Genomic DNA, 19,652 nt, shown 5'->3' with positions numbered 1-19,652 from the left:
CCCCAGCCGCAGGCGACAAATTGACAGTGGAGCCAAAGGGAACAGGCTCCAGGAAATGGGATGTAATTCTTAGAAATGAAGGGTTGAGTCTTCGACAAGCCTGGTGGATGGAGGCAAACTTGTGTAATGAGTAAACACAATATGTGTCTTTTAATTAAATATTAAACCATAATGGAATGAGTGTAGAGAAGTGCCTAACATGGCTCAATCCCAGATTGCAGATGTGGAAGTGCTGCGGTTTCAATCTGAAGGAGCAGAGCCAGGGTGAGGGGCTAGGGACTAAGGGATGGGCTGCACTCCCGGCCCCCTTCAGTCAGCCCTGCACCAGTTTTATTTATTTTCTAAATAAGGATTCTCTTTGAAAAATGATTTAAACAACTCATTCCAATTTCCTATTTTACAAATGAAATGTAATGAAGCCCAGAGTGGTGAGCTGGTTTGGTCACAGTCATCTGCTGCTCAGTCTTCTTTCATCTACGAAAGTAGAAAAGCAGCGAAACCTCTTGTGGTGACGGAATTTACATGTAACACTGTTGTCTCCCATCCTCCATCCAGCTGTTCTGCTCATGTGGGGATGGCTAAAGTCCTCATCTTTTGGGGAAGGGGTGGCTAGAAAGGGACTAGCTCTTGATTACTTCAGATGTAACGCAGTTGTAAACAGCATAAGTTTTAGTGTTGTTATTTTTGTGCTTTTTGTCACGGTAATGACCAACAGCAAATTACTTTTCATTTACCTTGCAAAGACAAGACTCCATATTTCACACAGTTGAATTTTTTGGATCCTATTCATTGAATAATGGTAGAGTTCTACTATACTAACAGTGACATTTGAACCGGTAACTCTTCCAGCTTTAGATCAGAGTCAAAAGCGGAAATGAAAGAAACAATGACCCACAAAGGAAACAGTGGACTGTTTACTTAATTCCTGCCTGTCCTAGGTAACATTCAACGCTGGCAGTGATGGCCCAGCCCCACATCTTGCTCATAGGTGAGACAGGTCCTATGACCTAAGGCCTCCATAAGTTGGTTTCTTTCTGTTCACTCAATTTTAGTTCTAATTTCCAAGGAACACTATTTTCTAGGTTAGGAGCATTTTCTGTAATTAAATAAGTGTTCTAATTTACATTTAATTTAAATTAAATTCATTCTTTTAAGTTAACTATGTTTTTCCCCCAGTTTTATTGAGCTATGATTGACATATAACATTGTACAAGTTTGTGTACAAATAATGATTTTATATTTGTATACATTGCAGAATGATTGCCACAATAAATTTAGTTGATGTCCATCACCTCACATATTATAGTTTTCTTGTGATAAGAAGTTTTAAGATCTACAATCTTATCAACTTTCAAACATAGAATCCAGTATTGTTAACTATAGTCATTATACTATATGTTATCAATACATTCTTGACTGTGTCCTTCTGGGTGGCCAATCATCCCAAATACCTAGGACAGTCCTGGCAAACTGGAGCAGCTGGTCACCTACTGTGACATAACTTCCACTACCAACTGGAACTTAGCCGAAGCAGAGTGTTTTCAAGCTAGGCTAGTTTCCAAGTCTTTATACCTGGTACTCCTAAGCTCCACACTTGTGTTCTGGTTCACCAGACTGCTTCCAGCCCCACACAGTGGAGTCACACTGAAACTCCATTGCATGTGTCCAACTTAGTAAGGTAGCAAACATACACAAAGAAAGTTGCCACGGGTCCTTGGAGCTCCACCTCAGTGCAGAGCCTCTTTGTACACACTGCCTTATCTCCATGGAACTGGGAGGTACTAACCCCACAGTTTTACCTGGAGATTAGCAGATTAAGGAGCAATGGGGCCACTTGAACTCCTTGAGGAAATTAGTAACTCCTTTATTTCCCGCCTGGCCCCTGAGGCGCCACCGCCGATTGTGATTTATCCCTTAATCATTTTACCGCCTCCCGTTAATTACTTGGGTCTAGTCTGGGCTTGCACAGCCCTGTTCAGAGTAGCTGATTTGCAGAAACCTGATCAGGGCTCTCCTAGTTAAAGAGAAGTTCTTTGCTAATGGTAATAGAGCACGGAAAAAAGCTGGAGCTATAGGAAGACCTTGGCATTCAAGAACCAAGGGTGCTACGGGGCTGGCTGAGAACCCTGGGTGGAGGGGAGAGAGAGCTTACTCTCACTGATTCAGCAATTTTACTTACTTAAGGGTGTGGTGACACTTGGGGCTTCTCAGGGCCTCTCTCAGAGAGTCAATAAAGAGCCATATTTATTTTAACTCTCCTTCTGCACCTTTTGCCAGATGAACATGGGGGAAAGGCGGGGACAGGGATGTTGACGGAGGAAAGTTAAGATAAAGTCTGAATCCATTATTTATTGAGCATCTACCAGAAACGATTCACCACAGAACAGTTATTTCCTGAGATGGTGGGTGATCCTGTAACTGGCCCAGTGGAACAAATAAAGCGACTAGCAGCTGGGATTCTGTTTCTGGAAGATTCTTCCTCAGTCAGTCTTATTCTGCAGTCGTGCCTCATTCCACCTCTTTATTCAGTGCACTCTCCCCTCAGTGCACACACATGCATGTACACATGCCTGTTCAAACACACACACACACTACCCACAGCAGGTTTCAGTCTTATCCTGAGAGTCAGAGCAGTGTCAGTATCAGTTTGGATAATTGTTTGATCTTGGGTCACTTCACCCATTGGCTTCTAATTATACTAAGTTATTTGTCACTCTCTGCACGTGCTAGAGGATCCCATGCCTATCAGCCTTTGGAAACGTTATGCTCTCTGCCTCAAATGCAACCCTCCCCTTCCATGAAAACTAATTCCCATTGATCCTTTTGGACTCAGAAGCAGCTCATGACTGTGGCTGGGCGTCACGAATCTTGAGTGAGAGGGTCTAGATCTAAACATGGTTCTGTGGGTCAGTAGCTGTGTGACCATAGGCCACCTGCTTCATCTCAGCAAGCCTCCACTTTCACCTACTGATGGAATGATGTGATGGTAATAACTGTAGCCAAACAGAGTTGTGTAAAGGATGGTGATGGGCCGAAGAGCACCAGGGGCCTCTAGCTGGGGCACCTTACCATGGCAGCTCCTGGGGCCTTGACAGCCCGCAAGCCTCCTTTTGCCGTTACTCATACTGACTGTTCACCATTATTGCCTTTGCAATCTCGGCCTCAGAGTGTCCCTCCATCAAATACCTTCACGGTAGTGCTTGCAAGTTCCAGCTCAGAAGAGGAGACATCCAAGTGCAATGTGTGTTGACTAGTTAGGGGGAACAAGAAGACACCAGGGACGCAAGCCAAAAATCAGCTAAAGAGACCGGATGCCACGAGAGAGGGCCTGTTTCTTGGCAATTTTAATGAGGATACAGTATATCCAGGCAGTTTATCAAGTAGGACTTGGGTTTAACCTAGGCTCATTCTAACTGTGTCTGGTGTTCCATGAACATCTCTCATCAGGGAACCCAAACTTATTCCTTGAGGCTGAGAAGGCCTTTGTATAAATATACATATGTGCCTCTGATTTCAGGAAACCATTAACTTTTTAGGCTTTCCTATTCTGCAAATTCAGATGTTAACTTTAATTGCCAACTGAGGAGCACCGGCGGTAAAAGGCCTGTCTCTGAGGGTCTGCCTCTTCTGGCTGACAATCAATTCAGGGAGATGGACTGGAGAGCCCACAGGTCTGAGAAAAGTAAAAGACACTGTTCTCATCTGCATAGAAACACACTTCAGAAAGAAAAGGAGGAGAATAAACTATAATGACAAAGCAATACTACTGATGCATATTGGCCCAGTTACAAAGGGGGTAGATGGCTCACAAAAGTAGTTAATCCCTTTTGCTTTTAATAAAAGGAATAGACAGAGACCTGGGTGTGTACAATGCTGATTAATCATTTCCCAAATACTTTATGGGGCAGGTCTTGTTTTGAGTTGTCCTCGCATTGAATAAAGATCTCAGCCTTGGGAAATATTGTTTTTGAGCTCTTAAATTGTAATAACCCATCCTTCTAAGTGAGGTTCAGGTCCTAGCGATGAAGCCCTAGGCTGGTACAATTTTCCTAGATGCTTTCACTGGGGAATCTTAAGGAGTACACAGTGTGGGTACTCTGGATACACACAACACACTTGAAAAGTGCCAAAATATGTCAAATAGACGTCAGCGAGTGAGAAGAGATGAAACTGAACGAGAATTAGAAATTGGAAGCTCATGGGAGGACACACTAGGAATTTTTTGAGTAACTTCTAGAAGATCACACTGAAGTCTAACTGTTGGGCGTTTTCCTTTCTGCATTTCCAAGGAGTGAAGAGGACCCCCCATAACTTTTTCTAAGAGATATAAAATAACACAAAGAATTGGCATTCCTGGGTGGAACAAATCCAGTAATATTTCTAAGTGACGATTTTTTTAAAAAACAGAACTAGCAACGACTGTAAAGGGAATGATTTCGTTTCTTTCCTCACAACTTAGACTTAGACTTGCATTTTATAAACTTTTGTCTTTAAATCCTGCTGTGAACACAAAAGTGAAGACAGAGCTATAGAGCTTCAGATAAGCATATAATGGATGTGATAGAAGGATGTCTTGAAGGACAATGAAGAGGAGAGGACTTGAAACCCTGTGAACAGAAACCAAGAAGGGCAACAGTGTAATGGAGCTTTACGATACCAGGCAACTGCAAACGCGGGGCCGCACCTAATGAAGCTACTGTTGGATTCATTAACCAGCTCCTTCTGATTGGTATGTTCACCAACCAACTATGCTAATATTTACTATTAGGTATAAAACAAAGTAGGCAAATTTGCACCACGCTACTCCAGGTATGACAAGGAGAATTTACAGAGTCATACATGAACTCTCCAAATCAAAGAAACAGTCACCTGTAAACGGTTGTGTTGTATAATTGTGAGTAATGTAAATATCTAAAATGTGGTGCTCTGAGAAGGCTGGCAGGAATGTCTTTTGGTGCAAGAAAGATTCTCCAACCATCCTCCATGTCCTTTGACTTAGGTGGTTCTCTTTTCTTTGTATGATGAAATCAAGGATCTAAAATTGTCTGAAAAACTAGAGATGCACAGTTTGTCTCATGCAGAATGGCTGGCTTTACAGCAATTGTGGTTTACAGATTATAAAACTGTTGAACAGAGAAAACAGTCAGCCTCTGCCTACAGGTTTTGTCCACGTGGGATGCATACCTTACCAAGTATGGGGTCTTCTGAGCAAGCCAGTGAAGTCCCATAATGGAAGCGGATTTTGAAATCTTGTGACTAATTGGTAACAATATCTTTGAACAGTTTTTAAGATCAAGTGTTCTACTTTGCTGTAAATAGAAAAATGTTCTCTGATCAGAAATGAAGAGACGTCAGAGTAGGAAGTAGAGTATGAAGTGTTGGATTTTAGATTGTAAACTCTTATGCATTATGCATTTTAAGACATTTATTTCTAGAAACTCTGAATATAAAAAAGGAACTATTATCAGAACTGGAATAACAAAACCAACAAAAGAACCAGATCAGCACCCTAAAATTTTGGTTGCAGAGTATTTATGGAGTGTGAGGGCTGGATGGCAACATCCACAAAATCAGTCCATTTCTTCCAAGTCTATCTGAAAACAGGTCAATTACTTCCACTCCAGCTATGCCACAGGGGAGCAGCATTTTAAATGAGATGGCAGTGTATGTGAAGACCCTTGTAAACATTCTCTGCAGATGTGAAGAATAATCTAGGCTTAAAATAATGTGGCGTAGGTTTTCCTTCCACTAAGGGTAAAAAACTATTTTTGTGTATGACGCACAAGCTGCTATGTGCATGTGTGACCAGTCAGAGCAGACAAGAGAACAATCATGTCAAAATGGAACAAACATATGCACACACACACTGCACTCAACATATAAAAGGTTTTATGCAAAAGAATGAATTTGAAAATTTAATCGGGTCTCTCACTGAACTGGATAAGGTAATTAGTGGAGAATCTCATGAGAAAGCTATAGGGGTTTTTGACAGAAAGCTCTAGGAAAACCCAGCAGCCAAGACACAAAGCAGAGATGCCTCGGATAAGTTCTTGAATGAATCACTTAACCATTTAGTGAGGCTAATAGATTCTCTATCACTCCTCTGCAACCGCAGGTCAATTATATCACTAAATGGAGGTGTCTTTCCTCCTCTGCAAAACAGAAGCGGTAGCAATACTTGCCCCGACTACCTCAGAGATGTTTGCGAAGATCAAATGAGAAAATAGATATCAAGAGAGCCTAGTAAACTTTAAACTTCTAGATAAGTTCAAGGTAGCAGTGCTTTGCCATTAATATTCCTTCATAGCTTCCAGATATTTCACTAAATGATCAGAAAAATCCCACAATACTTTTTCAGAATTTCCTAGTGCAGTTTTGGTGCTTTCTCTAGACCAGAAAAATGTGTTTGCTTTCTTTCTTGTTCTCTGTTTTGAAATTCTAACCCACTCTTACTTTACTAAACCATGGTGGTGAGAGAACTTTATACACCAACTGGACCTATCACCATTGATTCCCCTTCTGCTGGAAGTAGGTTCTACAAAGGGAAATGGCTAGCTAAACACAGAGCCGATTAGCAAATCCCATGTTCCAGAGCTGTGAAACCCGGAGAACTCCAGAAAAGAAAAAAACATTGATACCAAGTGATGGCAGCTTGAATATATAAACTGGTTCATAAATATTTAGACAAATTATTGAGTGATAAATATATATTGAATCATTAGGGGACTAATATGATGAGAATAATAATAACTATTCAGTGTCTCCTCTGCGTAAGTGCCTTTGAAAACATTCTTCACCCTCTAAACTGCCCGTTTACCTTTTAATAAAAAGGAAACAGAGACGGTTTACTGCTCTCCAAGTTGCTCTAGAGGCACTTACCTCCTACAAGCCTGTTTCAATGAGCTCCCACTCTACTGTATGGACAGCGCTCACGTTCGCTCTTTCAGAGCTCAGAGTTTAATCTCTCCTGCAGATGCATTTTTATTAGAAAACGTTCCTTGGAAAAGGCTTTGTAGCTCTCTGACAGGGTTCCTGACATCATGGACCACTGCAGGTTTACTACGCTGACCACATAAGTACATCCCGTGACCAGGGTTAGTACTGGGTGAGCAATCCTGAGGATGCTGGCAGAGTGGGTGCAACGACTTCCTGTGGCCTTCAGGTCTGAGTTTACTCAGCCCGGAGGCAACAGGAAAAGGGGACTCAGGCTTCCTTCTGCCTCTACCTGCCTGGGGAAAGTGCTGCCTGTCGGCTTTGTGCCGTAGCTTTAAAGCACACTCGAGACTTAGTGCATATCTTGCTCTTCTCTTTTACTGTTGCTGAAAAAACTTCACAAACCAAAAGACGTGCAAAGTTCCCAGGACTTCAAAGTGACTTGAAAGGAGTTTGTGCTCCTCCTTTTACAACTGTGGCCATTTCTCATTTACCTAAAAGTCGCTGGGTAGCCCCTGCAACAATCATGGTTCGGCCAGGCTTCGCTGAGGCGATCCAGAAGGCCCTGAGCTTCTTATCGGGCATTGGAATTCTGTGATGTACATGAGGCGGATGCACTCTGGATTCGCAACGCTCGTTCGTGGAGCTTGTGGTGCAGCAGGCGGGCCGTCGCCCAGTCTGGCACGTTCCGCCTCACTGTCCCAAGCTCTTCTGGCACAGCTTGCTTTGCTCCCCCTCCGAATTTCTCTTTATTTAAGACTCTGTTTCTAAGGCACATGCCATCTCATGTAAAATGACCAACATACCTTACACCGTGAGAGCCTGTCCCGCAGCGTGGACATGTGCACGCTGCCCTGAGCCTCTCAGCGTGTGAGACGTTGGGGCAGCGTCGCCACCCTCACCGGAGCCACTCAGCGGACGGAAAATGGGGCAGGGCGGTCAGGTAGTGCGGGAGTGGGGCTTGGATCAGAATCCTGCCTAGGTTTGGAGCTGTTGAATCAGTCTGCGCCCTTGAGAAGTTACGAAATTCTCCAAGCATTCTGGCGCTCGTTCACTTCTTAAAAGAGAGAGTATGGCTGCTTTTGGAACCAGGCAGGTTGGGTTCATACTCTTTCTTCTCCAGCATATTAGTTCTCTGACCCGAGCAGGTACTAAATCTCTCCACACCTCAGCTACCTCACAGGTTAAAATGGTGATGCTAAAAAAAGTAAAAAAAAAAAAAAAAAAATGGTGATGCTGATAGACTGGCGCGAGGCTGAGGCGGAATAACCAAGGTGGGCGCTTCGTGCTCCTCCTGCTGCGGGCGCCCAGGACATGTGGCCTCCCTCCTGGGCTGTGCTGACCAGCTTCTTCCGGGGAGCTAGGCTCTCCCAGGAGCAGGGCTAACACCAGAGAAGCATCTAACCCTTCTTCATCCTCACCACATGACCTTCCCCACCAGACAGGAAACACTCTACCTAAGCCGCCCTAATTTAAGGCAAGAGTGAAAATGCCAAACCCTTAACGCCGCGAACTTCGAGTTCTCATGTGCTCGCGGTAGTTTTGGCATTAATTTCCTCAGGATGGGAATTAAAGTGAAATCGAGAACTTGGCATGGAGACGTGTGTTAATCAAGGTGCCCTCTTAGGGTGTCCCATCTTCCCACCTGGCTGGGGACTGAAGATTCTCCGAGGACACCAGGAAGTTCCCGGCAAACAGGGACAGCTGGTTTGCCCTGCTCACGTTCAGGCAGGGCTGGGAAGGAGCCTGGACAGACGCAGGGGCGTCCACCTGCTGGAGGCTGGGGCGGCGGTACACGAGTTCTAACATCCGTTCCAGCTTTGAGGGTCTGTGGTCCCGGGTCCCTGCCCACCCCAGCAGATGCTGCACGGACATCCTCTCTGGTGCCTGACTCACACCCGCAAGGAAGCGGCCTGAGAGCTCTCTACTTGGCACTGCGCATGCACCCCTTTCCGGACTGTGGGCGCTGCAGTCCTGACTGCCAAGCAGAGGAGGCCCAGCCTGCACCCAGCTGTTTACCTCCAAGGGCATGTCCTCGACACGGGCTCAGAGGTCACCAGAGGAAACACCGCCCCTTCGTGAGAGCGGGCCTGCTCTGCCCTCTGGCAGTCACCACTTCTTTGCTGTCTTGACTTTTTATTCTATTTGAAAGGAGGACTTCCTCTAAGAGCCAGGAAAGCCACACAGTCCTCCATCAACAACGTTCTGACTGGATACAGCCCAAGCCCCGAGGCCCCATTTGGAACGCGTTCTGCTTTTCATTCAGTTTAGACCTCACCTGAATTTGAAGGGTGAAGGGCCTCCAGGGATTAAAATAAACCATTCGTAACTTGCATGTTTTATTTCCCAGTAGCTTGACTCTTTTTATATGACTTGGACTTTGGGTTCCATTTATGGTTCAGACACATTGGCCAATAAATAAAAACTACAAAGCGAAGGGTCGTATTGAAATCCGCGAGTCTGGCTCAGGGCGCCGCTCACTTCTGCCTGCTCCACTTTACTCCGCTTTATCCCCTCTCCCACCTTCCATCTGCGTGTTTCCCACGTCTGTCATCTAACTGCTGGCCTATCTACCCTTTACTGAGAATCCGACCTTCCTCCTAGAACACACGCCGCTCATGGCAGGGCGCCTGGGGAGCCCCAGTGCCTACTGCGGTGCCTGGCTCCTCAATACATGAACGTGGGTGAATCTGCTTCCTGTCATCAGTGGGTTGTCCTTGATTATAGCCGCTACTGCTCAGGACCATGCGTGTCTCAACAGCAGGGTATGCGTTTAGTGGATACCGTAATTTCCATTCTGGCACTTGTAGTAAGAGTCCTACTTAAGCTCAAAATTGAGTATCCCACAGGCTATATACTAAAGCCAAGGTTCCGGTCTTTCCATATCTGTTTCTGTGGCTCGGGTTCTCACTTTGTAAAGACATCAATATTCTGTTTTGACTTAGAGATGAATAGTTATCAATGGCTTAATACATTCTCCCCTTCAGAAAGCATTTCAATTTTAATGACAATTTTCAAGGAGACGACACAAAGATGACAATTGTAGGATTGGGGACATTGTAGCAGAGAAAATATTACTGGATAGGAGCGCACTGCCTGGTGTTTCTGTATTTCCTCCCCATGAACTGCTCCTACTTCCACAACCAGAGTTATAAGCTCCTGGTTGAGAATTTGCTTTCCTTCTTGTTCGGTATTTCCAACCTGGAACATTTAACTATTATATAGATTAATTTATCTCATCACAGAAAACGCAAGCAAAGTTGAAACATCTAACCGCTGTGCATCACTTCATTGCTTCCGTCTTATCGAATTTTCAAAAAGGGAAACAGAAAGGTGAGAACTCACGTTTACCTGAAGGAAGACAATGACAGCTGCTGTTGGATTCTGTGATGGAAGCCACCTAGCACGATGTCGGGACAGTTCTGAACAGTTACAATCAGAGGTTTCTACAGTCCCTGGGGGCTTGTCCATGGTCTTCGTGGAAATACAGGGTAAACTATTCTCCAGAATCCTGTCTTCGGATGCTTGTGCGGATTTGTGCATAAGCCACTGCAGGACTGAAAAAGAAGCTGGCCTGGCTTAGCCGGATCAGCTAGAGACTGGACTTCCCCACTGGCTCAGGCCTACATCTCCAGTACCAGCAGATACAGAGAGCACACCTGCTGTACGTAGAGTTTGCCTTCACCAAGGAGTTAACTAATGGGAAAGGTTACAAACTATACTCTCATTTTTATCTTTGGACCCAGTTTACAATGATAATATTAATAAACCATGAAGGAAAGAAATTTAAACAAAAGACTGATGAAACAAAGAAAACCAACGTGCTAAACATTCAAACTGTTTTTATTGCATTCCATCTCCAGGGAGAACTGGAGACTTCGGACACCACATGGCTCTCCTGGGTCAAATTTTTGAATGCGCTCCTCATTTCTACTGATAATCTGCTGAGATGATATTAGGAAAAAAGGGAGAAAGCCAAAGATTTGAGTAATTATAATAAGCAGACTCTTGCTTCAGTTTTTTCACATTGTACAAATTCATAAAGTAATACTAAAAATGATAAAAAATACTTTATTTCTTTGACACAGAATATACAATATTGCACTCACGTCGCAAGTAGCGTGCAGAAAACATGAACTCTGTTCAGAAACAGCCAGAACAATTGTCTGGGCTGGTATCTCACGGAATCACCAACTACAGCACGGCACCGTAGCCCACTGAAAAGGGCAACGTCTGATAAATCCTTCTTTGTATTCCAGTGTCAGTGACCAGCAGTTTAGAAACTATATGCATCAGTATATAGTGAGGAAGCTTTCCAGTTACATAAATACCTTTCACTCTGAGGCATTGCTGATCTGTACCCATGTATTAATGAAATAGATACTACCAAGATATTTTCCATGCTGTATCAATAATTTTTTCTCTCCATCGTGCTTAATCATATTATCTGAGAAGCTATTCTTTTGTGAACAAAAGAAACTATTTTGCCGCAATAGTGAAAAGCAATTACAAGCTTTTTCATTCAGATTGAGCTACACAGTTTGATTTTCTCAAAGTCACTCAGCAAATTGGGGTAATTCAGTGAGGAAAGGACCTCTGGCCTCCAACCACACACTCAGGCCCGGAGCTTAGGCATGAATCTGAACGGACAAGAGGGAGCGTTAACCCATCCTGCTGGGGTCTGGGGATACCCGGTTCCTGACAGCTCCTTCCAGGAGTCGCCTCCACTGAAGTGCAAATGCTTCTCAAAGATCTTGGTGCTTTTAAATGGTAACCAATTTGTTTTTCTCTTTTTCATCTATTACACGGATGGTAGAGTCCGCACCATTTTGATCTCAAATAAATCTGAGCTAGGTTTCGGTTCATCCTATTCTGACAATAGAAAGGCACATAACAATTTTACTTAAAGCATTCACATATAAAATTAATGGAACCTGTAAACAAGGGAACTGCATATATGAAAAGGTCCTTTAAAGAAAACTCCTCTCATCTTTGACATTATCTTTAAACTAAGTGTAATCCAGTGAACAGCAGAACAGCAGCATTTTTAAAAAAACAACAGGGAAACATTTCTTAGAGCAGGGAATCTTTGTCTTTCTAGAGACTACATTGACAGAGGTACATCCATCAGCCAACAGAGCCTCCCCAAATGCGCATCTGTGTTTTACTTGAAAACAAATCCCTAGAGTACAGAGCACTTTATAGAGCAGTGAGCACTCTGCTTACAGTCAAATCTGGAAATTCAATTAAACAACACACAAAAAGATAATCAAGGACAGAATGATTTAAAATTATCCTGATAAAAACTAAAACCATACGAAGTGTAGGAAAACTATTTGAAGACCAATAACTATGTAAAAATAAATATTTAAGTAATTCAAGGACATATTCTCACAGTAAAACAGTTACAAAAATAGAATACAATATTAAACAAATACATGAATATATCAAAATTGGTTTATAAAATATTTTACCACTGAGAAAGCTATTTCTCTTCCCTCCCGATTCTTCTAATAATTTTATTCTTGAAGGGACATATTTTGACAAAACATTGTAAGCTTTGACCAGGTGACAAGTTTTCTTTGGGTTGTCATCATCGATACAAAATTCCTCCCAGAAGTTTCTGAATCTGAAATCTATTTACTCTGAGTGCCATGAGCTGGTTCAGATTTAGGGTCACAGTAACTCCTTATGGACACCCAGAGGCTAACCCTTGTCTCAAACACACCCTTTTCAGAGAAGGGTGAAGTGTTGCCAAGTTTGGAATGATTGCCTGATAGGTGGGTGTGTGAATTAGACCAGAGAGCAGGGCACATCACTTGTCATGAGTCCATGTTCTGTCTAAACAGAACATGGACTTTTTATCCTTTTGGAAGCTGGGAACAAGAGAACCATGGAGGCCCATATTCTAAACGGTGCTGCAGAAGAGGACCACTGCTGTTGATCTGAAGGAAGGAAGCTCCAATATTCTTCTGCCAACTCTCAAGGAACTGTCCAGGTACAAGAAAAGGTTTCCGAGCAGTATTTCAGCTCTTTATCTTTTACTGGTACCTCTGCATGTCTACAGCCCAACAGGAGTGATGTTCACAGAACGACCTTGCAGCTCTCAAGTGGTTTTAAAAGTGCTTTCTGATTCATTTCATAAGATGATCAGTTGCACAGTTTGGGAATTCACTGTAGTTTACGGTGCAGTGGTGCTTAGAAATTGAGGTCTACGTGTGAGTATGCAAGTGTGAGCATGTGTTTGCTCTTTGTTAGCCATAGTATTTGTGTAGAATATAACTTCTTATGATCACCGAACTTTGATTTAAATGGTGCCAATCCATCCAATATGATTGAAGAAGTAAATACCGTGGCATTCGTGTTTGCTTTTCATGCGCTTTGCCTTTTTTCTTTTTAAAATTAATTTAGATATCATCAAAATGTATAATTGTACCTCTTTGTCAGCAAGCCACTCAAAAAGATGCCCTTGAAAATATCTCCAAGCAGTTTTTCCCTCTTCTGCTGCTCTCTGGAAGCAAGGATAGGTCCACCTAACACAAGAAAATATCTTCCAGAGCTACCGCTGTGTCATAACAGTTATAACTCAGCTAATTTCCAAGTTCTATGTTCCCATCTTCTCCATAGCACTTCCAACCTTCTGAAATTGCTTAGGCTTCTTCAATGGTGTGCTTTATTCCTGGGAAAACAGCAATCATATGGACACCTGGGTACACTGGACAAAACCTGGCAGTGAGGATGGCCCTGGGGTCCCAATCAACCAGACGTACTTCAAGGAGTCCCCACTGGCGGGAAGGCTTGCTTCCTGAGGATGAGGAAAACGCTGTCAGTCAGCACCATTCCAGGCAGAAGTTATAAAGCCAAGCGCTGAACTACGAAGCCAGGTCCCTGCAGTTTTTGGTTTTGTGATATTTTCTGCATTTTAAGCATCTCCTTTGCACATTTTAAATTTTGAAAAGAAATCAGTGGCAAAAGCAGCTATCATCTGGTTTCTCTGCATCCATCTCCCCGCAGGCCTTTTTCTGGGGAAGTAAAGAAAAATTTCTTTGAATGTTGATGGGTAAGGCCAGCGCCCACTAGCACAGAGCTGGACAACAAAACAGAACACAAAGGAAGCAGTACAAATAAATTTTTAGAGGCAAACAGATTCTTTGCTTTCAAACACAAATCTCTCTAAAAGGCCCAGGGGCTGGCCTGAAGACAGAGTAGGTAGCCTTGTTACAGCTCAAGCCACTAGCTTACCTAAAATGCACTCTTCGTTGGTGACTACAGAGCTTCCCAGCTAGTCAAAAAAGAAAGAAGCAGAAATTCAGGGGTGTCCCAGTTTGTTTGCGCTATCTCCCCACGGCATCTTTGCAGATGGTGAGACAGTTCTACCCCCTAGCTTTCAGTTGCCCCACATCTATCAAAGAGAAATGTGAAGAGAGCTGGCGATGTCTGAGATTTTTGCCTTAAAACCGAACAATGTTTAGCCCTAATTAATTCAAAGGGCAAGTTACCATTCTAACAATTTTAAGATCGGTAACATTTATTTGTGCAAAAGATAGAAAACCAAAAACCGAAATTTTGGCAGGCCTATCATTTTAATGAATTGAATGACAGGAAGATGACTGAACACCAGTAGACAGAAGAGCAGTTTTCAGGAATTATACACTGGGAAACAGAATACCAAAATTATCCACATGTAACTATCTATCACTAATGGATCCCAGCGGGACTGCATGCAGATTCTACAAGTCATTCTCCAGCTCTGATATCCTCAGTTTTGGAAAGCAAATATTTTTACTCCATGGGGTAATAAATTTGTGAACCTTTTATTTAATTCTGGATGGGATATTTTTATTTTACTTTATAATATCTCTATCTAGCAAGGGGACAAAACCCTCCATATAAAAGGTTTTCTTTTTTCACTTAGAAAGCATATATTTGTTCATCTCAAATTTTCTGAATTTTCATGAAATCTTAAAATGAATCCGTATGGACTCCAACACAAATGTCCTGATAAACTACAGAAAAATTACACCTTGTAGTCTTGCTTCCACAGCTTCCAGAAGTTATGGAATTAATCTCGGCCAAGTAATCCTGTGGGAGAAGGTCAGCTGCATTTTGTTCAAGCTGCCAGAAGACCCTCACCAATGAAGGCGAAGGGTCTAAGCGCTCTCCTGGCTCTTCTTCAGAGGGGGCTTCGTGTCTGCGAATGGCAAGTTGAGGGGCCGTGATCATGGGCAGACATCGTCCCAGTCCCAGTGGAGCTGGAGGAAGGACATGCATTTCTTCCTCACAGTTCTCCGAACAGCCAGCCCTTAGGTGTCCTGGGTGGAAGTTCAAATAACCTGAGCTGTTTTGGGTCTAGGAGAGTGAATTTGTAGAGAAAATCTTTACAGTGCTGGTGATTGCCAATGACATACAGAAAACTGGGCAGGTTCCGTGTCAATTCCATCTCCCTTCCCTGAGCAGTAATATGAAACAGCTCAGGATACAGGTGACATCCGACCCCCACTTGAACAAACAGGGTTATGTAGAGGGAGGGAGAGGGTGAGTGAGTGAACCTCTGTTCTTCTGCAGAGGCTCACCTGGCCAGTTTCCTAAACCTGTGTCACTTTCCCTCTTGCCTCGACTACTTCTCTGTCATAAAAGTGAAAGTTCTTACAGGCTAACCAACCTTCTTAAATCTTACACAGACTCAGACCTAAAAGGAAAGGTTATTTGGAAAGTTACTTCATGGACTGAATCCTAAACTCCCTCTCAGCTTTCACACTGGAGCACCGGGTGAGCGCTGTGGGTGAGCACTGGGTGAGCACTGGGTGAGCACTGTGGGTGAGCACTGTCGGTGAGCACTGTGGGTGAGCACTGGGTGAGGTGGGGCTGGGTCTCGATGGATCAGAGGACAGTGCTTTTATTTTTTTGGTGTCAGGTTTTATTTTGGTGTGTTTGTGCACCACTGTGTTACTTCAGCACTATTTGCACCACCAATTTCACCTACACTCTTTGCATAAAGTACAGTGCACTCTGGCCACTTGGAAGGAGGTTATTTGTAAGTTTACTTTTTACATACTACAATAGACGACAGTTTTTTTGTTTTCCTTTTCTGGGTTTCAATCGTGCAACACAGACATACAGATTACTGACTATGTGGAATCATAAAGCGTAGAGGCTGGAAAGCATCTGCTATCTACCTTCGTTTTATGGACAACGAAGCTAGAAGTGCGGGAGTGGTTGCTACCAGAAGCACTCCCCACTCCCCACTGAGGGCTCCATCCTACACAACATCCCTCTGGGACATGCTGGCCTCTGCAGCTTCCTTCCTCCACATCAGGGTGTTCATGGCCAACCCTAACCCTGGCCAGCATTCACTCGTCTCAGTTCCCAACACAACCGGTGAAAAGTACAAGTTAATGTGTGCTTTTAGTTTAAATTCTGACTGCCTATATACATTCCTTGGGGATTCAGGCTAGTGGAAATGCAATAATCCTCAATGAACTACAAGGGAGCACTTAAGTCATGACCCCTCTGAGTTCAAGAGAAACAATGAACTCCTCTGTTTTTGCGAATTGTCACAACCGTACCAAGACCATGGCCACTAGGGGAAGTCAGGCTTTTTCCAGGCCTCAGACACAGGTGAGCTGTGTGCATCATGTCTGTGGCAGACTCCCCACCACGCTGAAGACTGATACTGTGTGTTCAATCAGTCATCTCAACGGCAGAAAAAATACTTCCACCACGTGAATTTCACAAACACCTGTAGCAGGTTGTCAGTGCAGGGTAAGAGAAAACAAGATGTTGCAATGTTTAAAATCTTGGCTCCCAAAGAGAGCCCTGAAAAGGTACCTTCCCTTCTCTCTTCACCAGCCCCGGAAGTGCTCTCTCCACAGAGCTGACAGTGAGGATAAGCACTCCTTAGCTCCTCAGGGAAAAAGAACTTCTTGCGATCAACCCTGAGCTACTGACGCCCAAGGCGAAGAAATTTACCTCCCAAATTACCGTCAGAGGCAAATAAAATACAGAATCACTGCCAAGCAGGACTCTAAGATGCTAGTTCCGATCTCGTCCAGCTCCAGTCCAACAAACCGAAGCTCCTTCCTGTGAACTACGCTGCAGTGGCTCTCCGCAGGAAGGCCTCAGAGCAGTCTGAGCAAACTTTAGCCAAATGAAGATCTCTGCAGCTAAATGAATGGCAAACTGCTGCCAAGATCCTGCAGAGAAGTCCTCCTCCCTCCCACTTGGGCCCCCAGGAAGTGCAGAGCCTTCCTTTCTGCTGGAGGGGAGATGGCAGCCCACCCAGGGCCACAGGCTGACCGGCCAACTCACACCAAAGCTCTGGATGCCCACAGGAACTGGGGCTCTCAGGCTATGTTCGAGTCAGGATAACTGCTGAGGTGTAAAACCACTTCCTAACTGAGCATTTATAATCCCAGTTTCTCCACTTTTCACAATAATAGACCAACTGGGATGGTGTTACCTTTCCAGGCAGCCAGAAATCGCACACTCAAAAGAACTGGTGCAGGCCCTGCGGGGACCTGGCCTGGCGGCCCTTCTGCTCTTCAGCAGCGGCCACTCTGACGCAGGAGCCTCTGCGTCGCTATCGCTAGGGTCCCTCGCTACTTGAGAAGGCTGGATCTGCCCGGCTCGGTCACTCCCCAAGCCCTCACAGGCACGCCGCACACACACCCCTCCCGGCCTCTCTGGACGCAAACCTCGGTCCGGGTCTCCCGGGGCGCAGCGGTCACGCCGGGCCCTGCAGCCCCTGGCCGGGGGTCTCCTTGGCCTTCTTACAGGTGTACAGCCACTTGATGATGCGGGCGTTCCTCTCGACCACCGAGGTGGTGCTGGGCACCTGCTCCGTGAGCTCTTCTTCCTGCAGCCCCTCGTCGCCGCCGCTGTGCCGGGAGAAGCCGCTGTCGGAGGTGGCGACGCTCACGCTGCGGACCTTGAGGGCGACGACGTCCGACCCGGCGGAGAAGTTCTCCCGCCCGATCGCCTCCACCACCTCGGGCTCCAGGCCGCAGTACTGGAAGAAGGTGTCAAATTCGGCCAAGGACGCGGAGTAGCGCGAGCTGAGGTCGGACTGCGAACGCTGCAGCCCCCGGTGCCTCGCCCCGAGCAGCTCCGGACCCCGGGGCGCAGCCGGAACTCTGGAGGGCGCCCTGACCGGCGGGGCGGGAGCCGGGGGCGCGGAGGGCCCTGGCACCGCGGGAGCCACGACGGGGCCGGGTTCGGTCGGGGCGGCCTCCTGGGCCCCGGCCCCGCCCTCCTCTCCCACCCGGGACGTGCCGGGGGACCCCGGCGTCTTGTCCTTGCCCGGCCCCGGGAAGAGCTTCTTCACCAGGCCTCCCCTGGGGCTGTCGGCTCCCGACCCTCGGACGAACTCGCATTTCTGTCGGTAGATAACCAGCGAGTCCGGCCTCAGCGGCTTCCGCGCTATGGCCCTGCGCGCCACCGCACCGGGGACGCGCGCCGGGGGCCGAGGGTCGCCCGCCTGCCCTTCGCTCGCCCCGGGGCCGCTGCCCTCGCAAGCCGGGCCTGGGCCGGCTCCCGGCGGGCCCCGCACGTACTTGGAGCGGTCGGCTGCCAGCCTTTCCACCGCGCTCCTGCGCGTCGGCCCCGCCGGGTCCTGGGCCCGGGGGGCCCCGGAGTCCCGGGACAGGAGGCGCTCGCTCGGGGGCGCGTCCAGGGCTGGCAGGGCGCGCATCCTCGGGGCTCGACAAACTGCGGAAACGCGCTGCGGCCGCGGCGCCCGTCAGGCCGGCAGCCAATTCCGAAGTCCGCGAGTGGTGGGGAGCGGCTCCCCAGTTCCCGCCGGCCAGTCGGGAGCCTGGGCGAACCCGAGTCCGCGCGGATTGGCTAGTTGCCTGGGTCCCCGCCCCGCCGGCTCCTCCCCGCCTGTTCCCGCCCCCGCCCCTCACCGCGCGCCCGGTTCCCGGTTCCCGCCCCCGCCCACACTGGCTCCGGGCAGCCAGCAGCCTGGAGGACTGCGGGCGGACCTGCCCCCAGGGGGCTGTGCGCGGAGCCCGGCGCTCCGGAGCTGGAAGGGCCAGTCTGCGCCACAGGGCAGAGGAACGGGGAGGGATCGAGTTGGTTCAGATCCAGGTATGCACCGCCTCCTCCCAGCCTGGGAGTGCCTCGGGTCCCCGTTGGACGCTGGCATTTCCGGACTGGGGGAGGGCAGAGCGGCTCACGGCCCCCCCACCACCCCGGCAGGTGTCTCGTGTCCTTTGAATTCTTAAAGTGACCTCAGCGTGTTTGGAAACTTCTGACTCTTTAATTTCCTAAATCTCTACCTGAGCACTACTCTTAACTGTCAGAAAGAAAAGTCTATAAACAAGGAAAGGAAACGCGTCGCAGGTCAGGTCCGTCTATGTGTTAGGTAGTAAGAACCCAGGAACCGGGTAGGGACCTGGACTGCGTCCATACTCCGCCAGGCGCCTACGGGGGGCCTAACCAGACCGGAGCACCTGGTGCCGGGACTCGCCGGAGAGCAGTGGTGTCGGAGACGAGGCTCAGTGGATTTGGAAAAAAAACCTGAACAAATTCCCAGAATGACTGCTATTTTTACCGTAATCAGGGCAGCGGGGAAACCACGGGCTCACCGGGGTAGTGAATCAGCCTAGGAATGCTAAACGTCTAAGGCGAAACATTTCCAAAATTCCATTCTTTCAAAAGTTGGACAAAGGACTAAAAATATCTGCCAGACGAGTGAAATGTCCACGTTATCTCACGTT

General features: G+C 46.5%; 1 protein-coding gene across 3 annotated transcripts; it reads right to left on the bottom strand.

The window, feature by feature from the left end:
- Positions 1 to 10,988: 10,988 nt before the first annotated feature.
- FAM110C (family with sequence similarity 110 member C) lies at positions 10,989 to 18,728 on the bottom strand. 3 transcript variants are annotated; one of them, XM_067703842.1, is made up of 2 exons: positions 17,628 to 18,728; positions 10,989 to 13,955 (listed from the first exon to the last, which is right to left on the bottom strand). In XM_067703842.1, exon 1 carries the CDS (start codon positions 18,620 to 18,622, stop codon positions 17,657 to 17,659), a length of 966 nt encoding a protein of 321 aa, XP_067559943.1. In that variant the 5' UTR covers positions 18,623 to 18,728; the 3' UTR covers positions 10,989 to 13,955; positions 17,628 to 17,656. The 3 variants fall into 3 exon arrangements, with proteins under 3 accessions (XP_067559943.1, XP_067559942.1, XP_067559944.1); XM_067703841.1 differs by having other exon boundaries at positions 10,989 to 13,738; XM_067703843.1 differs by lacking the exon at positions 10,989 to 13,955 and adding an exon at positions 13,983 to 15,245.
- Between the last annotated feature and the right edge of the window lie 924 nt (positions 18,729 to 19,652).

Source organism: Pseudorca crassidens, chromosome 14, assembly GCF_039906515.1.
Source record: "Pseudorca crassidens isolate mPseCra1 chromosome 14, mPseCra1.hap1, whole genome shotgun sequence".
NCBI classification, from domain to species: Eukaryota; Metazoa; Chordata; class Mammalia; order Artiodactyla; family Delphinidae; genus Pseudorca; species Pseudorca crassidens.
The sequence above is the reverse complement of the archived record's forward strand: the minus strand, read 5'-3'. Positions and strand labels throughout refer to the sequence as shown.